Source organism: Anser brachyrhynchus (assembly GCF_964034855.1).
Source record: "Anser brachyrhynchus genome assembly, chromosome: 9".
In the NCBI taxonomy this organism is placed as follows: Eukaryota; Metazoa; Chordata; class Aves; order Anseriformes; family Anatidae; genus Anser; species Anser brachyrhynchus.
In genome coordinates, this window is record NC_137703.1 from 25,530,966 (window position 1) to 25,543,229 (window position 12,264).

The 12,264-nt window shown below is 38.6% G+C and overlaps 1 protein-coding gene and 1 long non-coding RNA gene across 27 annotated transcripts in view; one reads left to right on the top strand and one right to left on the bottom strand.

The window, feature by feature from the left end:
- Positions 1–7,204, bottom strand: part of LOC308199639 — a 35,759-nt gene extending 28,555 nt beyond the window's left edge. The window contains exon 1 of one of the 3 annotated variants that reach the window (XR_013954790.1): positions 6,854–6,974. This is a non-coding gene — a long non-coding RNA (uncharacterized lncRNA). Of the gene's footprint in view, positions 1–6,282 lie in introns of all 3 variants that reach the window. The other 2 variants (XR_013954791.1, XR_013954792.1) reach the window with 2 other exon arrangements.
- A 230-nt stretch (positions 7,205–7,434) lies between these two features.
- The window catches only part of LOC308199635 (uncharacterized protein), a 305,939-nt gene continuing 301,109 nt past the window's right edge, over positions 7,435–12,264 (top strand). For all 24 annotated transcript variants that reach the window (XR_013954765.1, XR_013954766.1, XR_013954767.1 and 21 more), the window contains exons 1-2: positions 7,435–7,627; positions 9,321–9,533. Coding sequence is in view for 1 of the 24 variants with exons in the window: in XM_080604065.1 (XP_080460191.1) it covers positions 9,517–9,533 (17 nt within the window). In the remaining 23 variants the exon portion in view is untranslated. The remainder of the gene's footprint in view (positions 7,628–9,320; positions 9,534–12,264) is intronic.

The window sequence follows — 12,264 nt, forward strand, 5'->3', positions numbered from 1 at the left end:
TGCATATATTAGCCTGGATTGTTGCTGCCATTGAAAGCAGCTTCAGAAGAACTCATCAGGCTGTGATGCATTGTTTTACTCATGAACATCATCTGCCAGATGTTCATGGATGTTGAACTTCTATGCTGCTATGAGGAGGCTGTTTGGGGGAACACTGAACAGCATCAATGCCTCTTGCAGTAGATATTTCATGTTTAAAGCACCAAGTTCAGCATGCAGTGGCGTCAGAAATAGGGGGCTGGAACCTTGTTTGTTTGCTTCTTTCACATGCAACAGCACAGTTTACGAAAGCAAGTATTGATAATTGCCTATTTCTTTTCTACATCAATAGATAAACAAGAGCTTTTGACTATCAAACTTTCAAAAGTTATTTTGAATATTTTGTGTTTGATCAAGCTTTCATGTGGAATACTTGCCACATGCTACTTTCAATACAGTTCAACAAACTTAAGTCTGGCTTGAGTTGAAGCTTATTTAAAGGTAACTGGCTAACAAGAGAGCTCCATCCTTGTTATTGCGGTGGTCCTTAAATTTGACATCAGGGACTACCAGCAGCTGCCTTTGCTGAGCTGTACTGGCTGCTCTGGGAACTGCTCTTAGAGGTGTGTGGGTGCAGGTATTATTTTTCAGTCATCAACATTGACAAAGCTGGCAAGTACTGCGGCTGCTGGAAGCAAGGGAGGGATGTCTTGCTGTGGTGGTCAAGAGGGAGTTATGAAATCTTTGGGACTGGTTTAATTAAAGATGTAGAAGTCTGGTACGGAAGGCTGATGTTCAAGCTGTCTGTGTGTACTGCAAAACAAACAAAAACTCTAATTTTCTTTGTGCAACATTGATTTAAGCTAAAGTAAGCTCAAACTGAATGGAGAATAAAGCCAGAGTAAAAAATGTGTATGTTTGGATTTATGCTAAATTTACACATGCACAACTGAGGTTTTTTGCCATGACTTTTAGAATATTATTTCAAGATGGTTGCTGTAGCCTGGGATGTTCTGCTGCTGTGATTTGATGTGAGTTTTTTGGCATGAATCCATTCCTTTGAAACTAGTTAAAAGACAACATAAATGGTGACATAGTCCTAAAACCATATTGTACTGATAAAACATCCTATAAAGCTACATGACATATTATCTTGAAAAACAGAAAAATTCTGTAGAAATGGAACAGGCTGAACTGGATTCAGGCCACCCTTATTGGAGACTTCTGTACCCTTTGTGCTCTGCGAAGCCAGGAGATTTCAGGATACTGGAGAAGTGGTATGTTACCTGCAAGTCAAATTTTACAAGTGGAAAATGGCACTAATATTGGATCTAGCAGCTAACCTGAATCCATTAGATTCTAGGTTTTCAGCTCTGGTGCTTTTATTAAGATTGATAATGTTGGAGCACTTCACATCTCTGGTCAGTGGAGACTGGAAAAGGCCTAAAATCATTAGGGCTGCCATAAATAACAGAATAGGGCTCTCTGTGGTCAATTGTTTGTATAGATAGCTTAAATAGCTGTTTGAATGCAGCATTGAGACTGTTGAAGTGACTATTGGATTCATTAGCAGCATGTGGCCATGTAGTGCTGTGTCAGGAACCTGGAGGTGAGGAACAGCAAACACAAACCGATCTTTACTCCCAGGTCAGAAGTCCTCTGGAGGGTGTTTTTTCAGTGTTTCCAGTTCTCGTTAAAAATCCTAGATGGGCCGATGGAGGTTGCTGCCATGTGACACTGCAGGAGGCAGCACTGCGTCCTGCTGCCCTCCGAAGCGAGGTGCTGGGACTTGGCAGGCAGCGGTGGGCGCTCCTTGCATCCTTTCCGGGCACACACAGCAGAGCCTTTGGCCCAGAAATGGAGCTTCTAGGAGACCTGAAGCTCTGTCAGCTTGAGAAGGATCCTGTTCAACTGCATTAAAAGTGACCTCTTTCAGCAGCTGTGATGAAACTAAGGAACTACCAAGCTTATTACCTGTAATGGATGCAGTTAGTGTTGCTTAGTAGCTTGAATTGCAACAGTCCTCTCTGGAGGCTATAGCTCAAACATAAATGCCTATATATATATATATATATATATATTTCCCCCTGGTATGTGGATGGGGAAAAAAAAAAGTGGGGTAGGGGAGAGAAACATTTTTTTTTAATGGCAGAACATTTCAGTTGGATGTTTTCCAAATGAAACTTCATTTAAGGTGGCAAGGCTTGTTGTAGGCAGAGAAGGGTAAGAACAATTCTGTTTTGATTGGACCTGAATTGATATCCCTCCCACCACCACCCTCAAAATGGTCCTTTATCTTACAAAATTTCTATACAAAATGAAATGTCTCAGAATGTAATTTTAACATACACTAGCAAATTTGATAGATGTGACTAGGTTCATGTGTTTATCTGAGGCAAACTTGACTGTAAATTCCTAGTGGCTAAAGAACAAAATAAAGAACAAAAGCATCTGACAAAGCAAACGTCTGACATCTGGTACGTTGTTAAAGCTACAGAATTGTTTCTATGGATCCAGCTTAGTAATGAATATAGTTTAATGAGCCATAGAATACTGCATTGTATAATATTAAAATTCATCTGTTTATATGTTATTTTACCATGTTATGTAATATTTCAATTTGTCCTGTTGAAGTACATAACTATCTGCAGGTTTTCAGGAAAGTAAACAAATAGTTTCAGAAGAAAGGACAAGAAATTCCTTACAGCAAGCAATTTACAGTGTAAACAATGGAAACCCCAGGTTCATCCAGAATGCTTCCTAGACTTCTACCCAAACATTGACCATACAATATTGTGTGTGTAAAACGTAACAGAATAAGAGTCCAAGGCACAATTTTTTTTCCTTTTTTTAATGTGGATAAAGTGATTTTAAACATACTTTAAGTAGATAATTACAGTAATTTTGATTTTTAAAAAAGCCTGCCATGCAGTATTTCATTAATATGGTGTTACTTGTATAGCGTGTTTGTATAAAAGCCAGAAAGCATGTGATGAAAAACTCTAGAAATATTAATTAAAATAGATGGTGTAAATTTACTTCTTGGATACATATGTTTTGTTGTGTCTGTTGATACCATCAGAGATCAAAGTTTGATGTCTTAATTTGATGTAGTCGAATTGCACTAAGAAAACCCACAACAAAACCGCACTCCCTCTCCAAAGAAACCACAACCAAATGAACAAACAAACAACTAAAAGTACTTTAAGTTATGTGCTTGTATGTGGAAGCATTCTTTCATGGTTGTGAACGTGCATACTGGACATACAGTTATGTCCCCAAATAATTCCCAGAAGACACCCCTTTTTACTCTGGTAACTGTTAGTTTTAAATGAAATATACAAACATTATTTGACAGAACTGACAGATTTTCATTGCAACTTTCTTTTTCAGTACCTTGAACTATTTTAATTTTGATCCCTCAATAGAAACTACAGCAAAAATCTGTAGGTGAATCTTTCAAGGGTACTATGACTCTCCTGATCCCAACCTGATAGGCAAATGATCACTCTGATCACTTCGTTACAATGGCAATTTTAGGGAAGAGATTTTCTGTTCCTGTCGTCATATGTCCCCTTGGAATACTCTTGCTTCTAGAAAATATTTTGTTAGAATTTACTATTTGCTGGCTGTTTTTTTTCACCTATAAATTCCATAATCCAGTTGTATTATTTTTCATGAGAACATAAAATCTTTACAGGCTTGGATCAAAGTCCTATTGGCTTGGAGCGTATCTCTAGGGGAAGGTACAGGGACAGAACACATCCGTAGTGATGCTTTACTATAACACTCTGTCAGTAAACAATTTACTGCTGAGGGATTTCCTGAGCCAAAGGTGATTTGTTTAAATTCAGTAATGCTTTGTAATTTTATTTTATTTATTTTACCCATGAGCTTCTCAGACTCTTCTTTAAACATCTATAGCACCCCAGAGCAAGGAGTTCCACAGCTCATCCAGTGGCTGTGTGAAAGAGCCATTTTCTTCAGCTGATTTTGCAATTTCACCTTGCAGGCATGTAGTGATACTTCCAGTCCCATTCCCTGTGATCTGTAATTCAGGTGCTGCATGACATTTTTTTTATGCATTGAAAAACTCTTGACTGGTTTATTTTAAGTGAATTTGCATAACTACTTTTCTTAATCAAAGTTCGGAAATTCTACTTTACTGCACTTTCAATTCAATATTTACAAGCAAGATTTGTGATCCTGAAATTAATAGCCTCATCTAAACCATTTTGGGTTTTTACTGCCTTGGTGTTCAATTACACTGCGATCTGATACATTTGCTCTGAAACTGCCAGCTGCTGGGGAACTCTGATGCTTCTGGGATTCCCTGCTGAGTAACAGTGAGGTCTTATTCTTATCCACTCGCAGCTGAAGCATCTGGAGCGTTAAGCAGTAAGTACAGCATCCATTTCCTCCCCTTCCTTGTTGTACAACAGAAAATACTCCCCCTAGAATGGTTCTTTTTTTCATTCTACCAAACGAGAGCAACACTGTGACCCACAGTTCCTAGTTCAAATAAAAATTAGAGTTGGTAAACATAAAATGCTGAAATAAGCAATAATGTACCCCCGGCACTTACAGCCATCATGACCTTGTTGATTTTTAAGGTAGTGATGTCAAGTTCACAGTGCAGCTTTCGGTGCTTTTGTAAAGCTGGCCATAAAGGTAGACCAGCCAAATCTGGAGATTTGTAATGGTGAGACTTAAAGTTTATTAGAGCGCTGTAAGGAGGATTGCTGATTCTGCACGTATTGGTAGCTCTGTGTTAGGAATTACACCACACAGAACTATTGCATAAATCATCTGAACTCATAAGAGTTGAGATAGCATGAGTTTCTTTCAAGAGAAGTTGTGGCAATGGGTGACTTGTATGGGGGTATGTTTGCATTTATACATATGTATTTATGTATATAATTTAACTCTGAGTATTTTGGTTATAAAGGACTTTTCTAGTAAGATCATGGGTATGTATGAGGTTCCTTAAATTAGAAAAGTCCTATTTCTCTTCCTGTTGTCACTGTAGGATTTATAATTGAATTTTTGCTCACATTTCCCTGATAAAGTTCATGACTTTAATGCATTATTGCCATTCAGTATAGCAGTACAATTGCATCCTTGGATTTTGATTTCAGGCAATGTGTACTTTTAGCAGGTTCTCATACCTCCTTCTTCCCAGTCATGTGTCCCTGTCTATCGCGGAGGCCAGAATCTTGATGATATGGCACAAAATGGTGAAACCTGCATTAACTCCTCATCACGTTACTGTGCCCAATATAGGCTCTGTCATTCTGAAATTGTTTGAGTCATGCATGCGTTTGAATTATGGCTCAAAAATTTATCATCTGTTCAGTTGTTTAGGGAGCCGGAGCACCCAGAATGTGTAGAAACAGTATTATACTGATTTTTCAAACCTCACCTGTGCTCTCAGGCATCACCGTTGATTTTAAAGTAAAACAAAGTTTGAGGACTCAGTTTCTTCTCCTTTGCCTCCATTTCCCTTATTATTTTGGTATGAGCTTTGGGCCAGATGATATTTAGTCAAACACTAATGAAAGAAAGCATTAGAATCAGCTGAGCTTTTAGGAGGAGGCTGTCTGCCAACTTCCATTCATAATTTATTTCTTCCCATCCCAAACACCCGTAGATATGGCAGGAAGGGAATAATATTCAGTTCATTTTGTCTTTCATAACTACTGGCTAAAATAAGAACCTTTGGGCTTGTGCTGGTGGTGAAGAAGCTGCCAATATGTGATTATGATTTATAGGAAATAGCTCACAAAATCCTAGCGCAGGCTGGTTACGTGGGAACAGACATTAAAATTGCAATAACACACATGGAAACTAAAGATACATTAGGTAACTCTTACAAGGTACTGAAGTTTCCTTACCTATGGATTTTTTCCTCCTCCCCACCCCCTGCAAAACTTACACCACAAGAATCATAGTGCTGCAGGAACCTATTTTGCAGGCAAAGGTATGAAAAATAGGACAAATAAAACTTGCAACAACATAGTAAAAATGAAACTTCTGAAAATCATTTTTCTATTAAAAAAATGTAGTATGTGTAGAAGTCCTAGTGCTGTGGTTATATAAATACCTTCAGACCCTTAGAAATAATGCCTTTCTAATTCATCATACCTATAAGAGCTTGATATTGTGCTACATCATGTATTTCTATACATGCTCTATGCACATATATATTTTTATTAATATTTGCGATCAGTTGCAGGTTCTATGTACCTCTCCTTCACATCACATGATAAAATCACAGTTTCTCTCAACATGTTCTCTTCCTACCTTGCTCATAGATGATCCTTGCAAGTCACTGTGCTGGTTTTACTTGAGTGGGCAGCTGAGTTCCACCACAATCGCTCTCTCACTCCCCTTCCTCAAAGAGGAACGGGGAGAAAATACGATGTAGAGGGCTCAAGGGTTGAGATAAGGACGAGGAGATCGCACAGTAATTATTGTGACGGGCAACACAGACTCAGCATAGGGAGATAGTAAGATTTATTGCCTATTACTAACAAGCTAGAGAAGCGAGAAACAAAGGAAAGAAACCAAAAGCACCTTCCCCCACATCTACCTTCTTCCACCTCCTCCCCCCGAGCGGCACAGGGGAACGGGGGTTATGGTCAGTCTATAGCGCTGCTTCTCCACCGCTCCTTCTCAGTCACTCTTGTCCCCTGTGCTGTGGGGTCCCTCCCACGGGATGCAGTCCTTGCTGAACTGATCTGGCGTGGGCTGTCCGCAGGCAGCAGCTCTTCAAGAACTGCTCCAGATATGGGTCCGTACCAAGGGGTCCATCCCTCAGGAGCAAACTGCTCCAACCTGGATCCCCCACGGGCAGCAGCTCCTGCCAGGTCACCTGCTCCTGCGTGGTCTCCTCTCCACGGGCTACAGGTCCGGCCCGGAATCTGCTCCGGCAGGGGTCTTCCACAGGCCGCAGCCTCCGTCGGTGCAGGTCCACCTGCTCCACCGTGGTCTCCTCCACGGGCTGCAGGGTGGAACCCTGCTCCACCGTGGTACGCCACGGGCTGCAGGGGGACAGCCTGCTTCACCATGGTCCTCACCACAGGCCGCAGGGGACTTCTGCTCCTGCGCCTGGAGCACCTCTCCCCCTCCTTCTGCACTGACCTTGGCGCCTGCAAGGCTGTTCCTCACTCCTCTCACTCTCCCAGCTGCTGTGTGGTGCAGTGCTTTTTTTTTTTTTTTTTTTTTTTTTTTTTTCCCCTCCCCTGTTTTAAATATGCTCTCACAGAGGCGCAAAACAACGTCACTTATTGGCTCAGCTCTGGTCAGCAGTGGGGCCCTTACCAAACATGGGGCAGCTTCTAGATCCTTCTCACAGGAGACCACCCCTATTGCCCCCTGCTACCAAAACCTTGCCATGTAAACCCACTACAGTCACTCCTTTCACCAGGTTGGATGCAAAGAAATGAGGCAAGGATTTTGATTTACAAATATAAAATTGTTACTCATTGCAACTGTGAATTGATAGGTCTGTGTTTTCCTGTAGTTTTGTTCTTCTCTGACGTGTTACAGTTCAAGGGCTCCTGTGGGATCCTGAATTTATTCGTTTGTTTGGGAGTTCAGCGTTCTTAGAGGAGAATCAATGTTCAGTCAAGATATGAGGGGAGTGGTAAGTACACGGTATACCAAAAGCACAAAGAAAATTATTTCTGTATTTAACAAGCTGAGAGCATTCTTTTAAAGGATGTTGTTTATTCAGGGCAGCAATACTGTACAGTGACTCTCCAATATGTGCAGTGCTCAGTGAAAGGACCTAAAGTTTATAACAGGGCTGTGACTTTTTAATTGTAAAAACTTCAGAGTTGACTGTGTTCATGGCAATCTGTATGGAGATATTCTCAAAGTAGTTCTGTAGTATTCTCTTATTTTAGAGGAAAGGTGTTTCTTTTTATCATCCCTCTGCAACGCTGTCATCTTCTGTGCTGGGAATTCTCCCAATACACGTGAAATAGCAGAGTAAAGACTACTAGAAAACTTACCACCTTCTTCAGAATCAGATTGTCATGTGTCATGTGAAGGGAAAAGACAGATACGTTGGTACAGTTCTGACTCATTTGCTGGCATAGGTTTGAGAATTACTGCAATGGGAATGACTGCAAACTGCCTTATGTCTTAAATTCCAGATTTTTTTCCTCTTTGCCTGGTGACAAAAGTGAGCAAAGAGAAAGAAGGGCTGGTCATTGGTCATTGACACAGTTATACAGCAAGAAAAAAGAGAGGGAGTAATTACATGAATCAACTCCAAATGTCTAGCAGAACCCAGGAAAGTCAATGGTAACAGGTTCTGAAGGGGTACAAAGGTGAATGAAAATGCAGTGAATTGCCATTCAGAAAGCATGTGAGAGAAGAATAATAAAATCTCCATCTCCTTACAACAGATTTCAAATCCTAGCCATATGGAAAGCGGTCAGAGTTGCCTGTCCTAGCGTGGTCTTTACCTTCTGGCAGTTCATGGGCAGTTTTAATCAACTCCTCTCTGCGTTAGTCACCGTGTCACTGCAGAGGACACGCAGTCTGGCTGGAATGAGGTGTGCAAATCCAAGCTGCTGTGCTGTTTCACAACCATTGTGGCACTTCTTAAAAGTTAAATCTAAGAATATGCAAAATATCCATTTTTGATTCATATTAAAGACACTGCGCTAATTAGATTAATGCATATGCAAATGTAATTAGGGAGGACATGCATGAAAATAATTTAAAATTCATCTTGATAAATATTTGACTAATTCCATAACAAGGGTGACATTTGATCAGGAAGCAGTTGCTTAGAGCTGCTTTTAATTGAAATGCCACAAACATTTGAGGAGGAATGACTTGGTTATATAAATTCTCTTCTCAAAAATAACAGGGTGAGTGCTAAGTTTAGTCCTTCTTTAGAAATGCCTGATTAAGAATCCATTTCAAGCGAGCACAGTTTCTGTCTTTGAAGACTTCCTCAGCTACTCAGTTGTCAGCGTTTTAAAACACAGACTGTGTGCAGCCTCTGCATGACCAGCCAGTGACCAGAGAGCTGTGTGTGGTACAACAACAGTAAAATCAACAGGAGTCTAATTATGACAGCCCAAAGCTGTTTATAATTATAATGCTTAATTACATGAGACACAAACAAGGAGAGAGTTCATTTGGTCAATGTTCTCTACATTACTGTGTTCTGACAGGAGATATAATCTCTGTACCAACCAAGTAATTAAAACAAAGTTTTAAGCTATTTATTTCCTTTGGTATTAAACCTCATAATTGTGAAATTTAATGAAAAAAATTGACAACATTTTACCTCTTTTTTTTTTTCTTTTTTAAAAAAGTGCAGCTCTTCGTCTTGTGAAAATATACATTCTGGATCAGACTTGTGGCCTCTCCTGACATTTCATCCCTCACAGTGACAAACACCTAGGAAGGAGAATAAAAGAAAAAATCTTCGGTAACAGTTTCCCCAGAAGACACCTGCAGTCTCTGGCAATTTTGCTCCTTGAAGTGGATTCTGAGCCAGGTGGATCTTGCATGCAGCTGCCCTTGAGGTATTTTTCTATCTTTTACCCTTTTTTCTCTGCCATCTGAATCCTTTGTCCTGTCCCAGTGGCGCCCCAACAACACGATTCCCTAGTTCTGTAGTGGAAGCAACCCTTACCTTTAGATGATCTCAGTACAGTGCAGTTTTGATAGGAGACTTTGACATAGTCCTACTAAAGGATTAGAGTCCCAAACACAATCTGATTCCATTGAGATGAGAGGGATGATGCGAATTTAAAATACGTACTTTTTGCATGATGCATATTACATCCACAGTACGTGGTTTTCACTGTAGTGGAAAAAAAATCAGATTAAAAGAAGAAATTAATGTGTATGTTCTGGCTGCAGAGGACTCTTACACTGCAGAACGGCACTTGCTGATTCATTACTGTCACTTAATTGCTACTGAGAGACAACAGGGACATTTTTTGATTGAAATGTTTTGCCAGAAATGCACTGAGAGTTACATGTTTTTGTTTCTTTTTTTTTCTGCTAGCTTTTCTCAAATTGTTTTGGTTAAAATGGGAAGGAGTGAAAATTAAAAAAAAAAAAAAAGTTAAAGGGAAATTATCACTTAAAAGTATCTTAGTTTAAAAAACGAATGCCTATGCACTTAAAACCAAAAGGAAATGTTTTGCTGGAGCTAACGCTTTTTTCAGCTATAGAGGGAGAAAAGCAGCTTCATTGGTTTTCTACTGTGGTGATCACCACTCGCTGGTATCAGTAGAGAAAGCACAATGGCGCACTGTATGTAAAGAAGAGGTGAAAGTGCTGCAAAAGAAATATTGGAAAATTGTGGCATTTTGTCACTCTTAGCTTTAGTCTGTCAGTCGGACTGGAGTTTTAAAAAATTGTTAAACTAAAAATTAATTTGATTATTTATCTTAAGTCAGAATAGTTCTTTAATATTTGTAATTGTGTGGCCCTTACAACTGTAGAGTGAGTTAATAAAAATGACTTACAGTGGGACTTTTTTTTATTTTTTTACTAACAACTTGTAATGCTCACTTCTGTGCTTCAGGGATTGTTCCTTCTTTAATGCAATTAGCATTTTTATGCTGAAAGAGGCATGTTCTTACTCAAGCCATGAATTATTGAGCAACACTAAATAAAAAAATCTCAACTATGCATGTGTGCATTTCTGTATGTTTCTTCAGGCAATTAATTTTTAATTTAACAATGTCGTATATTGGCAGTAACTTTTAGCACAGTAAGGCTGTTTTATACATTTCATTGTCATTTAGTAAATCAACTGTAGCCTTGCATACACAAGGAAGTACTTTTTGAGCCAAGGTGTCGAATTGAATTATTTTATATTTTTGTACGCTTTCCAGGAAATAAGCATAAACTGGAGTGATAAAGCTGCCTCAGAATAAATCATATTAAAATGAGGTAGCAGAGTGTATTGAAAGATTATTTAATAGAGTTTCTGAGCATCAATCTTGGAACCAATATTGTTTAATATTTTCAGGATCAGGTTTGGCACAATATATGTTGTATTCTGTTGAAATTTACTAACAATTCAAACTTTGGAGGCATCATAAATAGAGGAGGTGTATTGAATTGCTAGACAGAAAGCGTGGAATGGGCATTGAGAATGGATTTTTATTTTTATTTATTTTAAGACAGATGAAATTCCATAATACAGAACAAAAATATACACTTGGGGAACAAAAGAAAGATATTCTAAAATAGTCTAATTTCCCATCACTTTAAGGGAAGAAATAGTTTGAAGTACTAATTGATCCAGGTATGATGGTGAGTTGCCACATTGGGGGAAAAGGGAAATTCAGTTGCAGACTGCATGACTTAAGATTCTTGCAGGAGAATTACTGGTGTGCTAGTCCCATATGCAAAACCCTGTTACTCTATAGGGGGATATGCTCTGCTCAGTAGGGGGTTGTGTACAGTACTCCTGGTTAAGAAGCATGAATTAGTACAGGTGAGGATTGAATTTGACGTGGAGTTTGAACATCTTATATAAGAGTGCCTTTGTAATTCGTGTTTTATTTATTAAGTTTTATGTTAGGTGCTAGTGAAATACTATAATTTAGTAGTTAAATCCTTAGAATTCAAACTCATATGTGAGAAATAGGAGTGACTCATTTTTATGTAAGTTCACCAGAATTTTCAAAGGTGACCCGGAGTGCTTTGATTTGGGGATGAATAGTTTTTGATGCTTGCTTTGATCCTTTTCCTTTCTGAAAATCACTTAGTGTTTCAAATTTCAGATACATAAATTGAAGATCTATAAAATTCATAAGTCATGTCATTTCTGAAAATTTGTACTTAAGAACAATTAGTCTATTCTTTCTGCCAGTTGGATGATAAATATACTTCATGCCTTTTCCTTTGAGAATGTTGTCTAATACTCTATTTAACATTTCATATAATTTTCATTATATATATATGTGATATTATATAGTAGTTTTAAAAAGGACTAAAAGTACTTATTGTAAATGCAAACATATCTTAATATTTTGATTATCTCGAAGGAATAAAAAAGCTCACTGCACATATAATTTTTAGTATATAGTATTTTTATCTAAAGAAAACTGGAGTGTTAAGCAGTGGAATAGTTACAAATGGACATTTACAGACACATCTACTGTGTTACTTGATGCTATGGAAATATACAGAAGAGTGCAAACAAATAATTGCACAATAATAGAAGAGATTCAGACTGTCTGTTTATACATATGAACACTGGATTGTACAAAAGTTGTGTGTACTGAAAAG